Here is a 27,121-nt window from a genome sequence, read left to right as displayed (position 1 = left end):
CTGTTTGAGGATAGTTTTGAAATAACGTTACAGTGAAATAACGTTTTTTTACGGTTTGGAAGAATTTTTCTAAAATGTGGGGAGTTATTTTGCACAGTATCCATTTCAATATGTGCAGGCAGTGTTATTTGGAGTTTTTGGCAATAACCTCAGGAAGTTAGACTTATTCCGGAACGAAATTGGACCATTGTAATAGGAACCTTCTGTAAAAATTTTCAAATAGATCCGAGACGAGCCCACAAACTGCACTTTTGCCAAATTTTTGTGGGAGGTACCCTAAGGACGGGGACCGATATAGTCCATATTTCCAAACTGATACATGAATGGATGAATATGTTGTGCAAAGATTGGACCAATCAGAAATTCCCTGCGAGAGTTATCATGCGGATTTTCCATTTTAGTTGGTGCCGTCCAGGTTTCTTGGAGCTTTAGACCATTAAGTCAGGAAGTGTGAACTTGTGCACGAAAACAATTGTACTGTTGTAAAGGGGGATGCATGGACAACCTGCTGAAAAAATGTAAAACTATCCGAGAGGAGCTCTTAAACTTCACTTTTTCCGAATTTTGTGTGGGAGGTATCCGAAGAAATGGACTGATATAATAGTCCATATTCGAACCCGATATATATCTGGAAGGAATAATATGACGTGCCAAGTTTGCACCAAATCGACCGTTCCCTTCGAGAGTTATCGTTCACACCATTACAGAAAATTTTGAAATTTTGTGGGGGAGATACCCGAAGGAGTGGACCGATATGGCCCATCTTCGAACTTAAACTAAGTTTGGGCAAAATACTACGAATTGCAAAAAATGGTTCGAATCGGTTGATCCTTTCGAGAGTTATGGTGCCCACCAGTCAGCCAGACAGACGGACGGACATGGCTAAATCGGCTCCAAATTGCCTGGAACGAATTTCGTTTTGGTGTCTAAACCCGTTATTTGGATAAGGGTATAAAAAAAGTGAAGATTCATACCTCGGCAAGTATAGACTTCCGTCCGGAAAAATATATATCGTTGTTATCAGGGCACCAAGGACTACCTATGGTAAACATGTCAACCCAATAGGTGGTCCTAAACCACTTTTGTTCCTACAATCTTAATTTTTTTTGAAATTAAAAAAAAAAAAAACAATTAAAATTTATTTCAATACAATACTTAAAAATACCCCATAAAATAGCCATAAAACAAATATTAATTTTATGGATTTTTTATGATTTTAATGAATTTCTATGGACATAAAAAACTTAAAGAAAATATGGGAAAACTCATATACAACAAGTTGAGGGGACAATATTTTCGAACAAAAAAATACAACAACAATTGCGTTGCTATCATAAAATGCATACAAATATGAATTTCTTATCACCAAAACGACGAAGCAACGGGAAAAGAAAACTGAAACTCAACTGAACGCATAATTCAAGAATAAGAAAGAAAATAATTCATATTGAAGAGTGTCATAAAACGCAACAAACATACACACATGGGGAGGGAGTAAGAAATAAATACAAAATAAAAACAATAAATTATAAAAAAATGAATAATTGCCGTTTAAGTTTAAGCATCCGAGTAATGGTCAGCAGTTTAAGGCATATGGAGATGGAAGTAAAATTAAAAATAAAATTTCATATCAGAACATTGAAAATAACTGCTTCGAGAGAGTAATACTTTAAAGCCAACAATTTCTCACAGTGTAGTCCCGAACGCATTCTTATCACCAGTCAGTCAGTCGTCTGTCTCTTCTTAAGTTCTTTGCCGTTGTGCCCAACTCTGGCTGGCTGGCTGATTGATTATGGTGTTGATGAGTTTTTTTTTATTTTTTTTCCGATTCTCAGTGTGAAAGAAAAAAAATCAATTTCCAGAGATTCCAGAGCAAAGAAGAAGAAACGAAATAAATAACCAAACACCGCTATATACAAAAATAATTTATGGGTCACCACCAACAAAATATCTTAAAGAGGTCAAATATTTTATTGTATATTTGAGAGTAGCCGCCGCCGCAAGCTCCATAGCGTTGAAACCAACAACAAAACGCATTATTTGAATAGGAAAAAAACCACAAGAATCTTGGATGTGAAGAATTTCCATTTGCGCTCAATTGTTTACCACAAATGGTAATGGTCAAATGGAAAAAGAATAATAGAGGCTTCTGTTTGCTTTGCATAGGAGGACTTCTGGCGTAATCAAACATTTTACTCCATATACAAATGATAACGGCAAAGATCTAACAACAAAAACGAATCTATCATCAAAAGAAAGATGTTTATTTGCAATGGGACAATTGAGAAGTAACCAAAAGGTTAACACAAAAAGTTATCAGCAGGCAGCAGCACTCAGCAACAGAGTAACAACATGGATGGCCAGAGTGCAAACACACGAACATTTTGATTCCTTTTTTTTTTGTAGCACAATATGGTCCCAGGCAAACACACAAAGAACCCTCTTCACACACCATCATCGTCGATCCATGGCAAAATAAAGGTCAGCGATAAAAGGAATCAACTTCAACTTCATCATGTGGTACCACACATTGACAAAATGAGATTTTATGGGAAATGAAAACGCTCACTCGGCAAAGATGATAAAGTGCTTCTCAGCACCCTGTACAAACAAATACAAATGTTTCTTTTCGTTTCCACTTAATTTTGTAACTAAAAGTGTTAAAAAGGAAGACAAATATTGGAAAGTTTGTTGGTTTTAGAAGTGGATACAATTTAACATACGTACTTCTGTGAGGAGAATTTTTTACTTGGTTTTGGTTTCAAAATAAATAAATTCTCAAAATGTTTGTTTAGTATTTTTTCCAATTTTTTTTGTAATATGAAATTGGAAACAACATTTACAGTTAGATGGAACAAGAGTCATTTAGGATCAGTTCTCTGCCCGGGTTGAAAGTTTTACCATATGATTTCCATGAGCGGAAGTCTATACTTCCTTTGATTAAGACATCTCATATGGACAGTCGGCTATGCCCAAATAAGTATTCTCCACAAGCTTTAAAATGATACCCATATTTGCCACTTTATTTAAGTGAAACGTCAAGACCCTTACTCAGGATGTATGAACTTCTCACGGAAAAATATACATAATTTTGATCAGAATAACCAAATGTTATAGAAACGACAAAAATCAATACTTTACACGGTGCTCTTGAATCAATTTTAAATGGAAGGTGCTTACTCCTGGGACATTTTTGCGGATTGTGAAACTACAATGTTCATAGATGAGAAAACTCAAAAAAAAAAAAAAAAGAACAAAAACAAAAAAAAAAAAAAATCACCGGAGCGCTTTTTAAATAAACCGCGATTCAAGTTGACATTTTTAGGAGTTTTTTAGGATTTAACGATTTTGCTTGGAAACCACATGTCCTATCGAAATGGACTAAAGAAAATATTGTAGCTATGAAAATTCTCTACAAGATTGACCCTTATGATATTTTCGTAAGTGTTGCCGTTATTGAGAAATAGAAGTTCAAATTGGGACAATGCATTGACCGTATCGTCGCCTTATAAAACAATGGCATCACTGCAATTTCCCAACTTAAACTTATATATCTCAAAAAAGGAAAAAATTACGAAAGCCAATCTTGTAGAGAATTTTCAAAGCTATAAGATTTTCTCTAGTCCCATTTCGAAAAAACTTGCGGTTTCCAAGCAAAATCGTAAAAACCTAACAAAACAAGTAAACAAGTGTCAGTCGGCATTGCCGACAGATATATACCCTCAGTCAATGTGAAGTGAAACTTTCACCTACGGACAAATCGAATGTATTTAAGGTCTCTTCTGAAGTTTGTGGGCCTTTTTATACCCTCAGCCTTTAGGCTAAAGAGGGTATTTACACTTTGATACGACCAAAAATGTGCCTCATCGAAATAATGGTTTTAGACCCCAAGTATGTTTGTACGATATCCGTTTCAGACAATTTTGAGTAGATCTAGCAATGTCCGTCCGTCTGTCTGTCTGTCTGTCCGTCTGTCTGTCTGTCTGGCTGGCTGGTGCGCACGATAACTCTCGAACGGATCAATCGATTCGGTTCAAATTTTGGGTATCGAAATATTTTGTCCAGATTCGATTTAAGTTCGAAGATGGGCCATATAGGTCCACTCCTTCAGGTACCTCCCCCACAAATGTTCAAAAATTGTCGCAAAACTTGTGCGCACGATAACTCTTGTGGGAAATAACCGATTTGGTCCATACTTTGTACATCGTGTAATTTCTACCAAACTTAGATGAGGTTCCAATATGGACTCAATCGGTTCACTCCTTCGGGTACCTCCCACACAAAATTTCAGATAAGTTCAGATTAGGACCAGGTCCCGAATCGCTTTGATTTTTGTTTACGCAAGTTGTATTCGCTGTCCTCTATACGACGCTGTAAGTTTCATTAGGGGCAAGTCCATACTTCCTGAGAAAATGGGCCTGAAAGTTACAAAAAACCCTATGACACCGTGTTAGTGGTTGGAGCGCAAGATAACTCTCGAACGGATCTGCCGATTCGGTCCAAAATTTGGCTTTCGTAATATTTTGTCCAAACTTAGTTTAAGTTCGACGATGGGCTATATCGATCCACTCCTTCCGGTACCTCCCCCACAAAAGTTCGAAAATGTTCGGAAAATTTGAGCGCACGATAACTCTTGAAGGAAGTAACCGATTTGATCCATACTTTGCACATCGTGAAATTTCTACTAAACTTAGATGAAATTCCAAAATGGACTCAATCGGTTCACTCCTTCGGGTACCTCCCACACAAAATTTCAGATAAGTTCAGATTAGGACCTGCTCTCGAATCGCTTTGATTTTTGTTGCAACAACTTGTATTCGTTGCCCACCATACGGCGGTACAAGTTTCATCAGGGGCAAGTCCATTCTTCTTGAGAAAATAGCCTGAAAGATGCAAAAAGCCCCTATAACACCGTGTGTAGTGGATGGAGCGCAAGATAACTCTCGAACGGATGTGCCGATTCGGTCCAAATTTTGGCCTCCGTAATATTGTGTCCAAACATAGTTTAAGTTCGAAGATAAGCCATATCGGTCCACTCCTTCAGGTACCTCCCCCGCAAAAGTTCAAAAATGTTCGGAAAAATTATGCGCACGATAACTCCTAAGGGGAGTGACGGATGTAATCCATACTTTGCACATCCTAATATATCTATCAGATATAGATCAGGTTCGAATATGGACTATATATGTTTACTTTTTCTGGTACCTCTCAGACACAATTTCGGATAAGTTCACTTTCATTTTTGTTGAAGCGATTTGCATTCGCTTCCTCCATTACGATGGTAAAAGTTTTTTCAGGGGAATGTCAGTATTTCTTAGGAAAACAGCCCGAAAGGTTACAAAAATCCCTATAACTCTCGAACTGTTCAACCGATTTGGTCCAACATTTGGTCTTCGTCATATTATATCCAAACTTAGTTTCATGAGGCAATACCGGTCCACAACTTCTAGGACGATATCACTTGAATGGGCATCCAATTTGGTCTACAATTTGGATCTCCTAATATTTTGTCAAAATTTAATTTAACTTCTAAAATGGCCCATATCGGTCCTCCCTAAAGGTACCTCCCCCACAAAGGTTCAACATTTGTGTCTTAGTGCAGTTAACTACTAATCCACATTTTTGTCGGCAAGTTCAAATGTCGCAAAAAGGCCACAAAATTCTGAAGAGACCTTAAATACATTCGATCTGTCCGTAGGTGAAAGTTTCACTTCACATTGGCTGAGGGTATATATCTGTCGGCAACGCCGACTGACTCTTTTTTACTTGTTATTACAGTGTTTTATTTAACTTGCTTTGGTGTGTGTTTAGTTCAAATCTGGTAACTCATTTTTAACACAGTTGCAGTTTACCAATCGGACTAAAACTTTGCACACTTTTCAAATGTGAATGACAATACATGAATATGAAATCAAAACCAATATTGGTCCATTTTTACACTGTTTTACAGTGTTTTATCTAATTTGCTTTTCAAATCTGTTAACTCATTTTTCACATAGTTGCAGTTGACCAAGCGAACTTAAAATTTGCACACTTTTTAGATTTGGTGTCTAACTTGACCCCCTTTTTAAATCTGGTAACTGATTTTTAACACGGTTGCAGTTGACCAATCGAACTAACACTTTGCACACTTTTCACATTTAGATGACAATACATGAATATGAAACCAAAACCAATATGGGTCCATTTTTTCCTATAGCCCCCATATAACGGTACCACCCGACTTCTGTTATTTTGAGGATTTTGTCTTAATTTTTAGCCCGAATTTGCTGTTACTTGGCATTTGGAGTTCTCAATAGTCCAGGAACTTCCCCACTAAAAATTGTGGACGGTATCACCCAATTTCAAGCATTTTAATTCGGCATTTGGGGTTCTCAGTGGTCAAAAAAATGTATTTACTAAAAAGTTAAAAATGAAAAATAATTAAAAAAAAAATAAGTTTCAGTGTTTTATTTAGAAATGCACTTAAAACTAAAAAATAATTTGTCGCTTAGCCTCAATAAATATATTCTTTCTCATGATAGAATCTTTCAAATAAAACGCTTGCATTTAAATTATGAATGGTGCCAAAATTAAACGTTTTATTTGAGAGATTCTATCATGAGAAAGAATATATTTATTGAGGCTAAGCGACAAATTATTTTTTAGTTTTAAGTGCATTTCTAAATAAAACACTGAAACTTATTTTTTTTTTAATTATTTTTTATTGGACATTTGATCTTGCCGACAAAAATGTAACTGCACTAAGACACAAATGTTGAACTTTTGTGGGGCAGGTACCCTTAGGGAGGAGCCATATGGGCCATTTTAGAAGTTAAACTAAATTTTGACAAAATATTAGGGATCCAAAGTTTGGACCAAATTGGTTTCCCCATTCAAGTGATATCGTGCTAGCATTTTAGTGACATTTTTTAAATATTGGGGAGAAGAACCGGAACTTGCCCCATGAAACTAAGTTTGGATAAAATATGACGAAGACCAAATGTTGGACCAAATCGGTTGAACAGTTCGAGAGTTTCGTTCTCTCCGACCGCCACATATGGTGATATAGGTGGGTTTTACACCTTTCGGGCTGTTTTCCCAAGAAATGTGGACTCGCCTTTGAAAAAACGTTTACCGTCTAAAGGAGGTAGCGAATGCAAATCGCTTCAAAACAAATCAAAGTGATTCGAGAGCAGGTCTTAAAGTGAACTTGTCCGAAATTTGTGTGAGAGGTACCAGAAGGAGGAGACAAATATAGTCCATATTCGAACCTGATCTATATATGTAGTTCGATTCTCTAACTCATTTTTTGAGTTACCGACAAAAATCAGTAAAATTAAAACGCAAAATTATGAATGAAAAGTTCAAACAAAAGTTGACAACACTCTTGCTATCGGTAGAACTTTACGACTGCTTTTTATTCGTTGCTAACTTACCGAAAAACATCGGTAATTACCGAAATTATATGCATTTGAATTTTACCGACAATTGTCGGTAACTCAAAAAATGAGTTGGAGAATCGCACTACTATATTATGATGTGCAAAGTATGGTTTACATCGGTCACTCCCTTCAAAAGTTATCGTGCGCACATTTTTTCCGAACATTTTTCAACAATTGTGGGGTACCTGAAGGGGTGGACCGATATGGCTTATCTTCGAATTTGAACTATGTTTGGACAAAATATTACGAAGGCCAAATATTGGACCGAATCTGTAGATCCGTTCGAGAGTTATCTTGCGCTCCAACCACTACCACTACACACTTTTAGGCTATTTTCTTAGAAGTGTGAAACTTGTACCGCCGTATGGGGGGCAGTGAATACAAGTTGCACATTTTGCTGAGGGTATAAAGAATCATTATAGCCGACAGCTAAATACCTTCCTCAGCCTATGACTGTACAAAAAACTGAAACAGGTATTGGGGACCTGAATGTCCGATCAGCAAGGTTACTAACTTTAAAAATAACATTTTCTTTGGTGACAGAAAAATTTTAGGAAGTTTCCGGCATAAATTTGTAAGCCTTTGTGGGGTAAACATTGAGCCTAATTATTTCACTAACAGACCCACTCAAGGTTGGTTGACAACAACAAAGCACGAAACACACGTGTTTTACGCATACACATCACAAAATGTCTGCGTCTCCCATTACACCATGCACACAGCTCTTTATTATAAACCAGCATTCCGCAGCTGCGAGAGCCCTGTTGTTACTCTCTTTGACAAAAATCCTCTCTCCACCCATAAAAAATATGTTCTAACATAAAAATAATGTTGATACCCAAACAAATAAAATTGAGATATGTTACAAAATGTTGCAAACATATGTTTGTTTGGACACAAACAAATTATGTTTGGATCCAAACATACATTTGTTTGCAATCAGTCTCAAACAAATATTTGTTGGGATCCAAACATATTTCTAACATATATTTTTCTGCGTATGTTCATGTTTGTTAAAACTAGCCGCGTGACACGAAATACGGAGTTATAGAAAGACGCCAAGCATGATTTGACCGTCGCATAACTTATCCAAACATTTTATTCTCAAGTTCTTTGTCACAACAGCTGGCATGATGGTAGGAGAATATATTGTGTTATTAGAATATGTGGGTGTGACGTGAAACGAGACTTTACACGCCGAAAATAGTATCCGACATTTTAATATCAAATTGATAATGTGTCTTTGTCACAACAGCGGGCCCAAAGTGACAGAATGTATCCCTTTACCTTTGAATATGTTAATGTTTATTAAAAATACGCGAAGCATGATATTTCACTTCGAATAACTAATCCGAACATTTTATTATCAAGTTATTTGTCTCAAAAGCGAGTACGAAGGTGGTAGAATAGATTGTGTTATTATGATAAGTGGGTTTGATGCGAAGGAATACATTACACACCTCATATCTTAACGACATTTTAACAATATGTTTGTAAAGTTTCTTTATCCCACAAGGGACCTGAAGTATAAAAAGTCTCTCCATATATCTTCAAAAATGCTCACGATTCTTAAAATTACCCGCGAGAAATAAAGGAAAAGAGGCGAAAACGAAATTGTAGTATTAGACGCCAAGTATGATATTAACTGCCGCATAACATTTCATTTTTAAGTTCTATGCAAAGCAATACATTACACGTGGCATATCTTATCCGAAATTTGCGCAATATGTTCGCAAAGTATCTTTGCCCAACAGTTAGCCCAAGGTGTAATAAGTATCTTCCTATACTTTCGAAGAAGTTCATGTTTGTAAAAAACCCGCGTGACACGAGATACGAGGTTATAAGAAAACATTCGAAGCATGCTATTTTAGTGTGGAGCTCTCTGTCACAATATCTGGCCCGAGGTAGGTTAATTGATTGCAATTGTGTTAAAAGAAAAGGTGGGTTTGACGCGATCTTATCCGACATTTTAGTATCAAATTCGTAAAGTGCTTTCGTCACAACACCAGTGGGGTTGAAATAGAATAAGTCTGTCTCTAGCCTTCAAAGATGTTCATGTTTGTTAAAAATATCCGTGTGGCTCGGAACGCGATACACGCCACATAACATATCCGGACATTTATCTATTAGAACAGGCGGTTGGGTATAACGAGAAGCATGTCATTTTACCACATATCTTATTCGAGCCACTACAGAACACAGAGTTGTGAGCTTATCGCTGCTAATGGGCTAAAAAAATTGTTAGCAAAAATACGAAGTGTTTAAACAATAGTGTGTTTAGCTACAAATCAGAAGATCGCATATTCAATTCCGGCAGAGGGCGAAATAAAATTGTGGAATGTGGTGAAATTGAACATAAATATACCTCAACAGTTCCAAAAATAGAACTTTGTCTCATTTGTCAACTTTTAGTGGCCATAATATAACTACTCATTTATGGTGACATGCCCTTGTTAAAATAAGAGGTTAGTATGATGTTGTAAAGTTCTAAATAAACTAGTTATTTGGTCGTGCTTTTCTCCTTTCACAATGTCTGTATGTGACGGGTAGTGCTCGTGTCACCCGTGCCTAGGTCTGTGATACCATCTCAATTCATCAGGCAATATATAATTGACAGATCATAACAGAATAGGAATCATTACACGAGTAGTATGGTTTTCAAAACTTTATATTAATATACTAATTAAGGCTATCAAGGTTATAGGTTACAGCTCACTAGTTGGTACTTTGACTTGCATTAATTACTGCTACCAAAAACTGCTATATATTATTTGGTAATGGGAGTTTTGGCTGGGCTTGTTTTTGCATATATCAATATATTCTACTGATTTTCATCGTGCCTTTCATATTTCACCAATATTGTTTTTTCGTGTGGACAGTGAACCCTAAAAATTCACACACAACTCATTCGTGACGCAATCATTCAGAACTTATTTAGACGTGTTTCGTGTCACGCGAATATTTAAATATTTTTCCTAGCCAAATGATGGACTAAATATGCTGATAATGGAGAGGTTATGTTGTGCCTTTATCGTGTCACGAAAATACACGCGTAGCCACTATCATTCAGAATTTCTTCAGAAGTGGCTCGTGTCACGCTTGTGTTTTAATTTGTTCATGTCAAATGATGGAGGAAATCAATTTTTTAATTAAAACATGATGAAAATTAATAAGTTGAGTGGTGCCTTTTGCTAATGGGAGCTTTGGCTGGGTATGCTTTTGCGTTTCTGATTTTACTCATTTTCAATATTAATCGTCTGATTTCCGCCGTGCTGCTCGTCCAACGCGTGCCTCCTATATATTTCACAATTTTTTAACGTATCGACTGTTCATTTTTGCGTATCTAATTTTCAATATAAGCCTTATGATTTTCGTCGTGCCTTTCTCCTCTCACAATATCGGTATTTAAAGGGTACAACTAGTGTCACACGTGCCTATAGTATATTTTACGATTTTTTCGCGTGTATTTAATTTTTTCTGTGCTAAATGAAGGACTGTATACATTACGTATACATTTTTTGTTTCACAATGTCGAAGTGTTACGGGTAGTAGTAACCGGTCTTCTGATCTTCCTCGTGCCTTTCTCATAATGTTGGTATGTAACGGGTGCAGCTCGTGTCAAACGCGCCTCAATCGCAAAATAGATTTTGCACGAATAACTCATTCGTGGCTCTAGCATTGAGAGCTTCTTTAGACGCGTTTTGTTTAAAATCATGAACTAAATCATTTGTTTTAATAAAAGGGAAATGTTGCATCGTGCCTTTTTCGTGTCACAATGTCGAATCTTGCCTTTTTCGCGTCAAGTATATTTCACGATATTCCACCAATAACTCATTCTCTATCATTGGGAACTTCTTTAGACGCGTTTCGTGTCAAATCATGGACAAAATCAATTTTTTTTTAATAAAAGAGAAATGTTGCACGATGCCTTTTTCGTGTCACAATGTCGGTATGTAAGGGGTAGTTTACACTATATGTAAATTTCATATGACATGAAATTTTCCATGGTTATATATTCGCTAATATTTGCAATATTAGAGATTTTCCTTACGCCATTTACTCTGTGGGCCCTCACCAGCAAAAATGTAGAAAAACTAGAAAAACTACGGCTCCACATTGCCTCCGTGGGTAGATACGGAATGGTTTTTTTTCGTGTCATATGACAATGATAGATAGTGTAAACTACCTATAACGGGTACAGCTCATTAGTTGATAGAATGATTTGCATGTAGTTACAGCTACCAAAATGTACTATATAAACCCGTAAATTGGCAATGGGATTTTTGGCTTATCTGATTGAACTTACTTTCAATATTAGTGTTCTGACTTGGAATGTGTTGGTAATTTGGTTTTTCGGTTTTTGAGAGAAGCTTCATTTGTTTACTTTCTTTACATAAACATAATTCTGTCGGCGTTGCAATTTACCCAATTTCATGGAAAATTGGCCTTACTCTTAACCTATACCAATTCAATTAAAATTGATTGATGAGTTGTTTTCTGTTTTTTTTTTTGTTGTCATCTTTTTCTTAAACCCACAAAAAATATGCTAGTTATGTTTTTGATTGGCTGACATTGAGCTTAACATTGGGTACTGGACACAATAATGAAGAAGACGATGGCGACAACGACCACTATGACGACTAACTGATATAAATAAAAACAACAATAGCAACAACAAATCATTGACAATTAATATTCAATTGGGTAAAAAGGGTTAACATTGAAGGTCAATTAGTGACATACGGACATGTGTTGCAATAACAAAAAAAAAAAAAAAAACAATGTGACAGTTTTATTTCTTGCTTGGTGTTCTGCCATACTACTCCCCAAAAACATGTAGAACAACAAAATTCATAACTGAAAACAGTGTAAACTTCCTCCAAATATTCTAAATTTTCCCCCAACATGTTTTTTGTTTCTTCGTTGAGATGACACAATTTTGAATAACAAATAAATTAGTTGTTGATTTTTGGGGTAGATGGGTGGGAGAGAATAAGCCATCCATCCATCAACCACTCTTTACTAGCAGTATATTAAAATTTGTTTAATATTTTTTTTCTCTTTTTTTATTTGCAGTAATAAAGAATTGCGTGGCATATTTCCCAAAACCTACATCCATCTGTGCGATTATAAAATTGTCAATGGCGAATATTGCATACAACGAACTGAAATTGTTGAGGAAATAACAAAAGTTCTATTGGAATGGGGCAGTATAATAAAACATTATTATTTGGTAAGTAAAACTAGGCACGCCGCATTGCTATGTTAGGCTTCCTCTAAAATGAGGGGAGGCTGCTGTTGATCATCATCAATGAATGGGTGTTCTAAACACCATATGGATGGTATAATTAAATTTGTCATTCTGTTTGTAACACATCGAAATATTCGTCGGAGATCCTATAAAGTATATATATTATTGATCAGCATAAAATTCTAAGTCGATCTAACCATGTCCGTCTGCCCGTCCGTCTGTTTGTCTGTTGAAATCAAGATACAGCTCGCAATTTTTAAGATAGAGCATCAAAATTTGGTACAGAAGTTTTTATTACTTCCAGGATGGTTGGTATTGAAAATGGGATATATCGGTCCATGTTTTGATATAGCCCCCATAGAACGGTACCTCCCGATTTTCGGTATTTTTGAGGTTTTAGCTTCATTATCCTACCAAAATGGCTGAAATTTGGTATTTAGTCATCGTTGGGTGTATAAAACTTTCCTCCAGAAATTTGACGGTATAGGTCCACGCCTTCATATAGGCCCCATAGAACGGTACCTCCCGATTTTCTGTATTTTGAAGGTTGTGGTCACAATAATCCACAAAAATGGCTGAAATTTGGTACTTAGTCTTCGTTGGGGGTATAGAACTTTCCCCCAGAAAATTGTCGGTTAAGGCCCACGCCTTCATATAGCCCCCATAGAACGGTACCACCCGATTTTCGGTAATCTAAAGGTTGTGGCCACAATAATCCACCCAAATGGCTGAAATTTGGTATTTAGTCTTCGTTAGGAGTATTCAACTTTCCACACTAAATTTGTCGGTATAGGTCCACGCCTCCAGATAGCCCCCTTAGAACGGTACCTCCCGATTTTCGGTATTTTGAAGGTTGTGACCTAAATATTCATCCAACGTGCCTGACATTTGGTATTTAGTCTTCGTTCGGGTAATAAAACTTTCCCACAGAAATTTGTTGTTACAGGCACACGCCTTAATACAGCCCCTATAGAACGGTACCACCCGATTTTCGGTATTTTGAAAGTTTTAGCTTCGTTATCACACCGAAATGGCTGAAATTTGGTACGTAGCCTTCGTTGGGAATATACAATTTTCCCCCAGAATTTTGTTGGTATGGGTCCACGCCTTCATATAGCCCCAAAGAACGGTACCTCCCGATTCCCGGTATTTTGAAGGTTGTAGCCTCAATATTTCTCCGATATTGCTGAAATTTGGTATTTAGTCCTCATTTGAATTATAAAACTTTCCGAATGAAATTTGTCGGTATATGTCCACGCCTTCATATAGCCCCCATAGAACGGTACCTCCCGATTTTCCTTTTTTGAGGATTGTGGCCACAACAACAAACAGAAATGGCTGAGATTTGGTATTTACTCTGCGTTGGAAGTAAAACTCTTTCCGACTGAATTTCGTCGGTATAGGTCCACTTTTCGATATAGCCCCCATAGAACGGTACCTCCCGATTTTCATAATTGTGAAAGATGTGACGTTAATATCCCACCGAAATGACTGAACTGTGTTATTTAGTCTTTCAGGGGTTATAAAATGTTTCAGAAAAGAATTATCAGTATAGGTCCACGTCTTCCTATATCCCCCAAAGAAGCGTACCTCGTGATTTACGGTATTTTTAGGTTTTAACCACATTATCCTACTGAAATATCGTAAATTTGGTATTGAGTCTAAAAACTTTACGCCAGAAATTTGTCGGTATAGATCGACGTTTTGATATAGCCCTCATAGAACGGTACCTCCCGAATTTCCGTATTTTGAAGGTTAGCGATATTGTTTTACCGAAATTGCTGAAATTTTGGTATTAAGTCTTTTGCATAAACGAAAGGAAACTAATTGTTCCATTTTACTTTAATAATACCTGGTGGAGGGTATAACAAGTTCGGCCCGGGCGAACTTAAAGCCGTTCTTACTTGTTAATTTTATTTTTTGCTCGCGTGAATTTGCATAAGAGTAAGGATGTGTTACAATTCAAAAAAATATTTGATTGTCCTATGCTGTCCTTGTCCGAAAATTGCTGTCCTTGGTTTCGTGTTTAAACGTGAGTTAATCTCGTGGCACGAATCATGTTTTCTCTAAACATAATAATACACGATATTTCGAATCGATAATGTTAAGCGTGCTTAACTTAACTATTCAGCATAGTTTTCGTTTGGAAAACGGGAAGACATAATATATGCCGTAGAAGTAGGCAGGTTGAACGCGTGACACGTGCCTCTATTTAGTTCACGTCTCAACATGCCGATATTTCACTTAAATAATTTTAAGCGGATATATATGAACTTCGTTTGGGAAACGGCATATTTTATTTTTGGGGACAGTTTATATTCCGCGAATATTGGACCTTTCCATTAAAAAATTTAGTCTACGATGGTAACGCTCGGTGTGTAATGCTGAACATTTTCGTTTCGCATTTTTTAATAAGCCTCAATGTTGTTGCTTTGTCCACAAAAAATAAATAAAATAAAAGACGGAAAAGCTTCCATCTGTGGCAACATATAAGCCTCTTTGGACCCACAACCATTCCTTGGGGGAGTGTTAATAATGTTTTCATTCATTGATTGATTGACGCCAGTAGCCACAAATAATAGATTTTGTTGTTGTTTTCATTTTCATTACTTATCTCTTTTAATACAAATGGACTGTAAATTATTATTATTTTTAAAACTAATCTTTGCAATTTTTCTTCTCTCCCACACCCCATTCGCTCTTTACAGATCAATCATCCCGACTTTAATTGCATACGGCTGAAAATGATTGATTTGAATAAAAATCGGGCATTGTTAATATCCGGCAATTTGCCAGTGGATGAAATGCGTAAAATTAAACTGGAGGCCACATCCACAATTGATACAGGCAACAATCTGTTGGGCCTGGATATGGTGGTGCGTGATGAAAGTGGTGACATTTTGGATACATCGAAAATTTGCACAACCGAGTTGTATGAACATCACATGAATGCTGTCAATAGGATTATTAAAGCCAATGTAAGTGAAACAATTTTGAATTATTTTCGTTCCCAAAATATTAATTTATATTCTTCGTCTCTTTTTAGCGCCCTCGCACAATTCAGCATGGCCCCAAGCCGTACAAGAACTTTTCCCACAACATTTTGCTGCATGTCAATGCCTTTGTTTGTAAATTTCAAGAAGATTCCGATCTAATATTCACCCTCTTCGATGGTGAATCCCACCGACCGATTAGCGAAAATTATGTTGTGAAATGGTCTCGAACGGGCATTGCCCGTGATATCGATCAATTCGACAATAATCGAGTTCTATTCACTGATCTCAGTAAAAATGATGTCAGTATTTCGAAAATGTATTTAGTTTGCTATGTGGTACGCATTGGTTGTATGGAAATGAAGGAGAACGATTCAAAACGGGCCAGCATAACAAACACAATGCTTACAGCGGCCAGCAAGAAGCATTCACAGCTATCCATTAGTTCTAGCGGTTCTTTCAGTAGCAGCGAATACATTATGCGTCGACCATTTGGTGTGGCATTTAAAGATCTAACGCCCATAATAAATAAACCTGAAGATTTTAAGGGCAATGTTGATATGCCGTTTATCCTTTGCGAAAAAGATAACATGGATTTGACTCTGAGGAAATTGATAGCCAACAAAGATTGGGGTAAAATTGATTCGCGCATGTGTGTTACCGTGGAAGTGCTGCAGGGTGATATAAAACAAATTAAAGAAGAATTTCCACGCCTACTGCACACCAATGTACCCATTGCTCGAAAAATGGGTTTCCCCGAAGTCATTCTGCCCGGAGATGTGCGCAATGATTTGTACTTGACTTTGTGTTCGGGAGAGTTTGCTCGCATAGCCAAGACTTCGGAGAAAAACGTGGAAGTCACTGTCAGTGTTTGCAATGAACAGGGCCACTGTGTACCGGGTGTCATGAGTATTGGTGCCGGTTTGGATCCCATTGATGAATACAAATCGGTGGTTTATTATCACGACGATAAACCCAAATGGTTGGAAACATTTAAGGTTGGTATTTAGTAGAGGAATTTGAAAGGGTTTTGAAATGAACTTAATTAATTTTTTTTCCTTTAGATCCATGTGCCCATTGATGACTTCAAACAGTGCCACTTGAAATTTGTCTTCAAGCATCGCAGTTCCAACGAACAAAAGGATAAGTCGGAGAAACCATTTGGTTTGTCTTATATTAAGCTAATGCAGGATAATGGAACAACTATTACGGTAAGTTCAAAATTTGATAGAAGGCTACATTATGCGGATAATAAGTGAATAAGTCATCGAGGTATAGCATAGATAGAGAGATAATGGGGGTTATTCTGAACCAAAATCCCCGCGAGTTTTGTTTCTCCACCCTTTCAACTTAAAGGAGAAAGTGAGAAAACTCACGGGGAATTTTTGTTCGGAATAATGCCCAATAGCTCTTGAAGCAGACTACGTGAAACTTGGGGTAATAGATGAAGAAGTAATGAAGACCTCTCCTGACGTGCCTGGAGGGGACAGCCGTCTACAGCGATGGCAGCGATGCTCACAGCAATAGCAACCAAACAGTTACTGCATCGACAATATCTTGTTTTGCTGATGTACCGGTAAAGTCTTTCCCTGCTCATGAAGATGTTGTCAGTCCTCAGGACGGCATTCTGGAAGGTTTTAGTAATTTTCCACTATGTACCTCATACATTTACATAGCACACTGGCACCACGTAGGTTACACAGACCGAGGTGAACAAGGTTTCTTTGTCAGCAACCCAAGTGCTGCCGGCCAGCGACTAGACGTTTATCCTTCCCCTGATCTCTAGATGTGGCTTCCGCGGACGACTTAAGCATGGTATTGAACGTTACACCCAATATCTTGGGATATTAGTGGTCGGAATCAGGACAAAATTTACCAATATGTTCAGAGAGAGCCTCATTTCAGTTGTCCAAGTGGTGAACAGCGTGGCAGTGGATTTAGCGGCGGATGTTTTTATATTTCTCAGATGGAAGAACTGTAGACATTCAACCTATCATATACGTAAGTCATCGACGATATGACCCGTCCCGCCAAGATCTTACGCAATCATTCACATACATTACGATACTTATGCCGTCTGGAGGATGTGGAACTTCAGCAAGGTAGGGGTTAAACAGTTCCCGAGATATAATTCCGCTTAGTGAAATGCCTGCTTCACTCTAAGGGTCATCGACTTCTTATTTCTGAATTCCACAAACGACTGGCGTTCATTATTATCTAACGTTTAGTACACGGCTAGAGGGAAGTCTTCTTTATGTCCTTGAACAGCTTGGCATTGTCGACGGTATCGAAGACCTTGTTGAAGAATCACCATGATTTTCGGTCGCACACCCTGTCCTACTTCAGTCCTCGTCTGATATGTGTGTATATGGCGTGTAATGTTATTATGGTACTGTGCACTTTCCGGAATCCATGCTGAAGTTGGACAGCTGGGAAACTGCTTCTCATCATGTCTTCATTAGCGGCACTATCCCGTCAACTTTCCAGGCTTCTGTTACACTATGGGTTGCTAACGATAGATTGTGAACACTTCTCTAATAACAGCTCCAGGTTCATTCAGTTGCTTAAGCATTTCCATCGAGATTCCCTGAGGGCATAATGCTTTGGGTGATTTCACATTTCTGATGACATCTCCGACATAGTTCATCTTACATTGTAGCGGTTCCTACTCTGCTTAAAAGGCTCTTATAGGGCGTGCACACTCCTCTCCGCCCTATCAATCTCGGATTGCTTTATCAACTGTCGTTTAAAATAAGACTCATATTCGGGGTTACAACATCGCTCATCGTAAATTGTTGTGGTACCTCCGTGGCTAAGAGAAATCGTGTGCGTAACGAGCGTCTGCAGATGTGACTATGTCCCAGAAAATTCGCTCAGCTACCCGAGGTTCTGAAAGAATGGACAGCTCTCTGAAGCGGTGATTGATAAATTCCTGAACCCCTTAACAATCAGCTGGTTCAGAAAAGTACGAGTGCCACAATGGTGATGTCTGGCGAGCTGTGGCAAACTCCTCTTATCCTCGTTGGAAAGTTTTCGCTTTTGCAAATCATAGGTGACGGCTAGCTTTATTTCCTGAATCCCGGCCAATATCATGTTTCTCCGACTCATAAAGTCTACAAGTTCGCTGAATTTGTTGCGGAGGCGATTGCAATTGACTTGCAGGAATGATGCATTTACGGGCCGCCGAAGAACTACTAGGGGTATTAGATGCTGCGTTTGTTGTTGTTGGGGAGACTACGGGGGTGTTTCATATTCCGACGGCGACGATGATTCCTACGACGAAGTTGGAGACACGCTGGGAGATGCTCGGACGCAGCAAGCAGCAAAATAACTTCCATCGCAAAAGTCCAGGAGGCGGCTAAGGCCAGAATAGCATCGGAAGTGCACCCATTCCCTACAACCATTACATCTCAACGATGTTGATATGTGGTGGGTTCGGATGTGGCAAACGGAACAGAACCATGGTCCGGGACGAAGAGAAGAGTATTACGTCGCATCAGATCTCTTCCTGCCGATGATGAACCACCACAATTTATAATGGATGATGTTGCCAATGCCATCAGGAACGCTAAATCATCCAAAGCGTTGGGCCCTGATGGAATCTCCATGGTAATGTTGAAGCAGCTGGATGAGCCGGGAGTCGAGTATCTCACCAAAGTCTTCAACTTGTCGCTAGCCACCCTCGTTGTTCCCGAAGTCTGGAAAATGGGCAGGGTGGTCCCACTACGGAAGCCAAGCAAGGTTGCCAGCAAAAGTGAATCGTACAGACCGATTTCGCTTTTGTCGCCCGTAGCAAAGACACTTGAGGCCTTGCTCCTCCCCTGTATCAGAAATAGCTATCAAGTTGCCGATCATCAGCATGGATTCCGTAAGCAGCACAGCACGACAACAGCGCTGCACGCCATTACCACATATGTCTGTAAAGGACTCAACCAGAGACGGCCGTGCGATAGAACAGTGATGGTGGCGCTTGACTTATCAAAAGCCTTTGATACAGTCAGGCACTCCACGCTGTTTGAGGACATTGAGCAGACAACCCTCCGGCCAAGCTTGAAACGTTGGATAGTCAACTATATGTGTGGACGCCAGTCGTACGTGGAATTCAGGAATAAGAAGTCCAAACCCCGTAGAGTGAAACAGGGAGTTCCCCAAGGTGGGGTGATATCTCCGGAACTGTTTAACCTCTACCTCTCCTGTATTCCACCCCCTCCAGACGGCATTGAGATCGTGACGTATGCGGATGACGATCCTGGCGTCGGGTACCTATCCTGATGACATCTGTGAGAGACTGAACAACTATTTAACCAATCTTACCACCTTTTTCCATTCAAGGAATATGCAGATTTCCGCCACAAAATCTGCAGCCACTCTGTTCACCACATGGACAGCGCAGTTTGGACGTGAGTTGAATGTCGTGGTCGACGGTAGCAGAATTCCGACCACAAACTGCCCTAAAATTTTAGGGGTCACATTCGACACTACATTCACGTCGTGCGCACACGCCACAGCTATCTGCGACAAGTTGAAAAGTAGGAACAAGATCCTTAAGTCCCTTGCCGCCAGCACATGGGGTGCAGATAAAGAAACCTCCAGTCTGGTCCCCGAAATTATGTGATACGAATTGGAAAAAGATTCAAACTTGCCAGAATACCGTCCTGAGAATAGCAACAGGGTGCTTCCTCAAATCTTCAGTGGACCATCTACATGAGGAGGCAAAAATTCTTCCTGTAAAGCAACACAATGAGATGCTTTCGTTGCAGTACCTGCTTGGATTGAATAGCATTCACACGGACGCAGTTGCCAAGGCCTTAAGCAATTATAGTGTGAATAAAGTACTCAGAGTACATTCTCCATCTATCGCAGCTGAGGAGCGTCAACTGCCACGACAAACCAGAGTAGTTTTGGCCCAACTACGCTTGGGATATTGCAGTCGCCTAAATTCGTATTGGGCGGAAATCGATCGCGCCGTGCAAGACATATGCCCAGTATGCGGCATGGGCCCGCACGACACACAACACCTTTTTAACTGCCCCGCCAGACCTACCCATCTAACTCCAGTGGATCTGTGGCTACATCCCATCGAAGCAGCCATTTTTCTGCAGAGCCAGATTGAACAGAGGAACGAACATATAAACATAATAAAAACACTGTTACAACAACATGGTCCGGGGTTCTTTTCTATCCCGTCACGGGCACAAAAAAGAGCTCGGAGCAGGCATTCCGGGATATATTGCCGCGCTTCCGTGGTAAAAAATGTACCACAAACACATTATTATTCAGGTGATGATTTCTCCGAATTAACCCGGTGCGTAAAACCAGCTGCAATGGGATTGATCAGTTGTTGTTGTTACTAACCTATCCACCATATGGTGATTAGGATGGTTCTCACGGTAATCAGACGCATTGATCAGTCATTTTAGTTGGTGTCGGCATGTCGGTTTTTAGATCTCTTAGACTATTATCTCTTGAAGTATGGACTTGTCCTAGGAAAAATTGTACCGTCGTAATAGAAGCCACGAGGACAACCTACTGAAAAAAAAATTAAATCGATACGAAGACTTCTGCTTCATAGAGAACTCGAAATATCAAATTAGAGCTAACTTGGATGGAAATCTTCAAAATATGTAAAATCCAAATCAATAGGATCCTTCTTCAAGGTGACACTTAGTACAAAGTTTCACCAAATCGTTTACTCCGTTCGATAGTTATAGTGCACTCCAGCCAGACAGACGTATGTCATGAAAATAGCTAAATCGACTCCAAATTGTCTGAAACGGATTTCATTGACAAATACTTGGACCCTAAAACCAACACTTCGGTGAAGCACATTTCTTATCGTATCAATGTATATAGCGAGGGTATATGAAGCCTAAGATTGAGGGTATAAAAAGAGTTTTAAATACCTTCTTAGGAAAGATTGGAGGCCTTGAAAAGTTGACCATATTTCAAATCGGTGACTCCGTTCAAGAGTTATTGTCGCTCCAGCAATACTTCTTCTTTATTTGCCAACCCGTATACGGGTGTTAACGATCATAAAATTATGTGTTACATTATTAACAATTCAATATGCCCTTTAAAGAGGGCTAAATCGATTCCAAATTGTCTGAACATATTTGGTCTTTACATATGTGGGGTCTAAAACATCTATGAAAAGATAAAAATACCTTTAAGCTGAGGATAAACTTATGTTATAAATATTTTTCAATTTAAATATTGTCCAGTATTTACAACTTTGTTTATATATTTCTCCGATATTTTGCAGCAAGGACAACACACTTTGGCCGTCTATAAAATTGATCACAAGAAATTGGATAAAAATAATTCCAATAATGTCTATCTGGAATTACCGGCCACCGTCAATGAATTACAAGGAGCTAAACCCTCAAATGGTGGTTTCTCACTGCTGCCCAAAGATCAAATGGTTATTGGTGTTAATTTGTGCAGTACAAAATTGACACAAAGTGGTAAGTATTTGAAAAGCACGCCAAGCATAAATTATTTTTCAATATTAACTTTTTTAATTATAATTGCAGTAAGTCTTTTGGGTCTTCTAAATTGGTCGGCACATCGTGAAACTCTTGAAGAATCGCTAAACGCCCTGTCCAATGTACCTGGTGAAGAGGTTGTGAAATTTTTACAAGATATCTTGGATGCCTTATTCAACATCCTGGTGGAAAATGATAATCCTGAAAAATATGATCAGTTGGTCTTTATGAGTATTATTCACCTGATTGAAACTGTGTCGGATTTGAAATATCAACATTTCTTAACGGTTTTGGATGTCTATATAAATGAAAGTTTTTCAGCAACATTGGCATATGCGTAAGTTAAATAAAAACTAATATTTTTTTCACAGATTTAGATTGATTTTATTTAGAACAATTATTGATTGAATTTTTAAAACAATTGCATCTGTCATAAAATGGACCAAGAAAAGATTTTTTTTTAATTTTCAATTAATGTCTTTTTGTTTTCATTTATTAAAGCAAACTCATTGATGTCCTACAACGCAATGTCCAGGAGGCAATTGACCCCAGAGAAAAATCTGCTGATGGCATTGAAATCGATGAACGCATTGAGGTTAAACGTCTCTATAAAACAACAAGATATCTCCATTATGTTATGAAATTTATAATACGTTCACGCATATTGTTCGCTGCCATAAACGGCAATTCAGATTATGAAGATTTTGCCAATAAATTACATGGTAAATTGTTATTAATTGGCTGTAGGGGAAAGCTTTTAATGAAAAATTTGGTTGTCTTTTAGAACTTTTGGAAATGTTCATCAAAATGATTGCTTGTCCCACGGATTTGCTCAAATCAGAAGGAGCCTTACTTAAAAATCTACACATAATTGCTACGGACTTAATGCAAGTCTTTGATCCAGTACGGCTGAGGTGAGTTATAGGAATTTGTTTTTGTACGAATAGATTTGGATTATATCTATATAGCCTGTTTCACTAATAAGATTCTAATTCAAATCCATTAGAACTACTACTAAATATTTGATAAATTACACTGTACAACAAAATCGAACTTTTTTTAAAATTACAAGAAACCCCGCACAGAATATGAAAGAGGACCGAAAAAAAGAAGACACGTGTATCGGCGTTTTGAAAGTTTACGTCGGGAAGTAACCTAAATAGGCGTGACAAATTCCGCCCATTTTTGAAATATTCGACATCATTCAATTTTGTCAGAGCAGGAGTAGTTGCCACCATTATAGTATTTAGGACCATGCCAAAATCATGGATGTTAGGACTCGTATGTTAAATATAATCACTGGAGAATATCCGTAAACTATCCCCGCATTTTCACATACAATATCAGGAACCTATGACTTATCCTGATGACGTTATTTTAGTTTATAGTACTAAAATACGGAATTTTTCAAAGTCCGATCTGGGTTATCAATATTTTCCCTATATATATTCACCATAGATATTTCAAAAACAGTTTGGATCGAGCACACATAATCTTCTGAAAGAATTTATTATGAAAAAACATCAATAAAATATATTTTGTGACCGCAGATAACGAAAATGTGAATAAAAACGGTAGAATATGGTCCTAAATCATATATAAAAAGCGAAAGCTTCTGGTGATGTTAAATATTATAGCAACAAATTTCCTTTGTTCAGAGACTCATAATGAAATTTGATTTGGAACATTACTTCTTTTGACACAACCCCCAAAAAGTGAGGTATTTTAGGAGATTTTGGCTCAGTATGGAATAAATTTTAATTAAGAGTCTAAAAGTGTTACAAATAATATCTACATATAATATCTAATTTTGTAACGTCATTTTCTTAACAAAGTATTTTACCCAGATATCTAGTTTGTTCTAGGACTTAGAATGAAATTTTGAGTAGAATATTTCTTCTTTTAATACCTTTCGTCTAGAACTAAATTTCATGTTACTTTGTCCATATTTACATTGCGCAATTTTCCTTGCGGCAATTGTCAGTTTGATGCAGAGAGGGGTGAGGCATTTGTTAACCCTTTGCCTCTCAACACCCTCTCTCACCTACAAACTGACAATTGCCGCAAGGAAAATGGCCTAATGTAAATATGGACTTTCATGCATCAACTCGAAAAAAGAACAAAACTAATTTATTAAAAAATATATTTGTGTGTTTTGTTGACAAACTTTATGTATATATTTTCTTGATATATAGTGCAAATACATATTTCACTTATTCGGCGACTTATATTGAAATTTGATGGAGATTATTTTTGTCTTTGACGTCTCCTATCTAGAATGAAGTTGTGTGGGACAAAACATAATAAACTCAGATAAAGTACAACATTAACCCTAAAACGTGATTTTACTCTTGGCAGATTCCTGGCGTTTAGGTACGATTTAGAGTTTTGGTGTATTCGGGGACCTATAGTAAAATTTTATGACAAATAATTTTGTAGAATATTTTGATTTGATACGATCACCTTTTAAAGGAGTTTTTAAACGTTTTGAAATAAGGGACCAAAAAGACCACTTTAGTGACTAGCTTGAGGGTTAATTTTTTCATAAAAAGATACCCCGTATTTTTGTCAGTAATATTGCCAAAGACACTTTATACCTAAAAGGCAAGGATTCTGAGGAATCTGATGTCGAATATTTCAAAACCTGTAGGTTACTATTTAGGTTATTTCCCGACTTACTTCCCGACGTAAACTTTCAAAACGCCAATACACGTGTCTTCTTTTTTTCGGTCCTCTTTCATAATCTGGTCGAATTATCTTGTAATTATTTTTTGTGTTGTACAGTGTTATTATTTTCTTACTTGAAATTTTGCCTGTTAGAGCGAAGATAATTTTAATGTTAATTTTTATTAATTTCCTCGTTGGAGTTGAGCTTGATGAAGATTTTTTGCAAGTGAAAAAGGACGATTCGAACCCACACAGCCACCATTATAAGACCTGGTTTCGCTGTTGGTGGCAGCTGATCAGACTTAACGGCTGTGGAGTGGTTTTCAATAAAAAAATTGCTCCAATAATAGGCGTTAAGTAGTAATTTGAACGAATTGGAATTCGAATCGACTTAGAGAAACCGGCCACAAGCTTTTAAAGAAGCCATAGTTGTGTATAATCGACCCCAATATATTTTTACCTTCTTTATTTAAAATTTCATCCTCTTTTCCGTTTCATTCTTTCAGCATTGTCATTGTGAATATTTTAAAACAATTTCCACCACGACGTCTAACCCAATCGAAAATGGGTTGCATTAAAGATTTTGTCGACTCGAAATTATTCCATTTACCCGAATGCCGTGCCATTCTATTGCCTGTGTTCTGCAATCACATAAAAGATCGTTTGGAAAGCAAAGAGGAGGTATGTAGTTTTTCTCTTTTTCATCAGTTTCTATGTCACTTATTGTTTCTTTTTTATTTTATTTTCTAAAAAATTAAAAATTTTTTCCTGTGCTAATTGCATTTGCCGCATATTTATTAAACATTGTTCTCGACTCAACTTTTTTTAAAAAACTCATTTTCATTTTTTAATTTTTTCATTTTGTAACTTAATAACAAATGATGAGATAACAAAACAAAGTTAACTATTGCATCGTTAATAATGTTAGGATCTTGCAAAAATAATATGGGTTTTCTGTTTCGATTCATGGACCATTTTTCCATAAAAACAATTTACACACATATTAAATTATAAATACATAAATAAATATTTCTTTTAAGTTTTAGAACACTATTGTAAATTTTTAGATTCTGTCCAGGGTCCATCATTATTAGGGTTGGTTAAATGGCTACAATTTCCACTTGAAATGTTTAATAATTAGAACGTTAAAAGCTTTAAAATTTGGAACAGTCCAATATGGAGTCAATACTGTAGAATACAAATATAACTTAAATGAGACACAAGATCATTCTTCCCACCAAAATGTCTTATGAACCCATAACCAGATACATATAGCGTCAAATTGTAATTTGTATGTGTTATTTAATTTTGGGTATGGTTCCTTTCTGTATGCAGAACTATCCCCGAAGGGACAAGGAAGACTTCCCTCATATCAATGAGTGCGCACCAATTTATATTTGGGGTTATTCTGAATAAAAACTGCCGGTGAGTTTTGTCTCTCTGTCGTTCCAACTTAAAGGAGAAAGTGAGAAAAGTCACGATAGTATTCATCCAGAATAAGATTTTTGATTTTTCTTTGACTGATAAAGTCTACAATTTCGCTGCCTTTGTTGGCCTTGTTGTTGTTAGGAAGATTGCGGGGCAGTCTCGTATTCCGACGACAAAGTTGGGAACATACTGGGAGATGTTCTTAAGCAGCAAACATTAGCATATTTCCTATCGAAGTAGTCCTGAAGGCGGCTAAGACCAGACAGAACAGCCTCGGAAATGCACACACTCGCTACATCCATTACATCTCACCGATATTGACATGTTGTGGATGCTTATCTGACAAACGATCCATTACCCAATTTTCTTCTCTATCCCGGCACCTATTCCCTACATACGTTACATCTGACCGATGTTGACATGTGGTGAATGCGGTTCTCCTCTATCTTGGCGCGGACCAAAAGAGGTCTGAGACATTTCGGGATATATTTCCGCCTCATAGAGTTCAAATATACGAACACAAACACATAATTGTTGAGGTGAAGAGGTCTGAGACATTCCGGGATATATTTCCGCCTCATAGAGTTCAAATATACGAACACAAACACATAATTGTTGAGGTGAAGGCCAATGGTCTATGATTCCTTCAAGTCAATCCCCGGTGTATTGAACCGACCGCAGTGGAATGTGACTCATTTAAGTCACTTTAGTTGGTAACCGCACTGTTTTCAGAGCTTTCGGGCCATTATCTGAGAAAGTATGGACATGCCCACAAAAAAATTATATTATTTTAATCAGAACTACAAGAGCTTTTAAACTGCACCTAAGCGAAATTTTCGAACTTTTGGGGAAATATACGGTACCTCAATGTGG

The 27,121-nt window shown here is 37.6% G+C and overlaps 1 protein-coding gene across 4 annotated transcripts in view; it reads left to right on the top strand.

Moving 5' to 3' along the window:
- The window catches only part of mbc (dedicator of cytokinesis protein myoblast city), a 168,938-nt gene that overhangs the window by 103,479 nt on the left and 38,338 nt on the right, over positions 1-27,121 (top strand). For all 4 annotated transcript variants that reach the window (XM_073962108.1, XM_073962107.1, XM_073962109.1 and 1 more), the window contains exons 3-11: positions 12,501-12,657; positions 15,384-15,653; positions 15,722-16,666; positions 16,733-16,879; positions 21,931-22,132; positions 22,202-22,490; positions 22,655-22,875; positions 22,938-23,067; positions 25,327-25,501. In XM_073962108.1, coding sequence (XP_073818209.1) covers positions 12,501-12,657; positions 15,384-15,653; positions 15,722-16,666; positions 16,733-16,879; positions 21,931-22,132; positions 22,202-22,490; positions 22,655-22,875; positions 22,938-23,067; positions 25,327-25,501 — 2,536 coding nt within the window. The remainder of the gene's footprint in view (positions 1-12,500; positions 12,658-15,383; positions 15,654-15,721; positions 16,667-16,732; positions 16,880-21,930; positions 22,133-22,201; positions 22,491-22,654; positions 22,876-22,937; positions 23,068-25,326; positions 25,502-27,121) is intronic.

The sequence above is a fragment of the Musca autumnalis genome, unplaced genomic scaffold (genome assembly GCF_047663935.1).
Source record: "Musca autumnalis isolate F117 unplaced genomic scaffold, ASM4766393v1 scaffold_1, whole genome shotgun sequence".
In the NCBI taxonomy this organism is placed as follows: Eukaryota; Metazoa; Arthropoda; class Insecta; order Diptera; family Muscidae; genus Musca; species Musca autumnalis.
The sequence above is the reverse complement of the archived record's forward strand: the minus strand, read 5'-3'. Positions and strand labels throughout refer to the sequence as shown.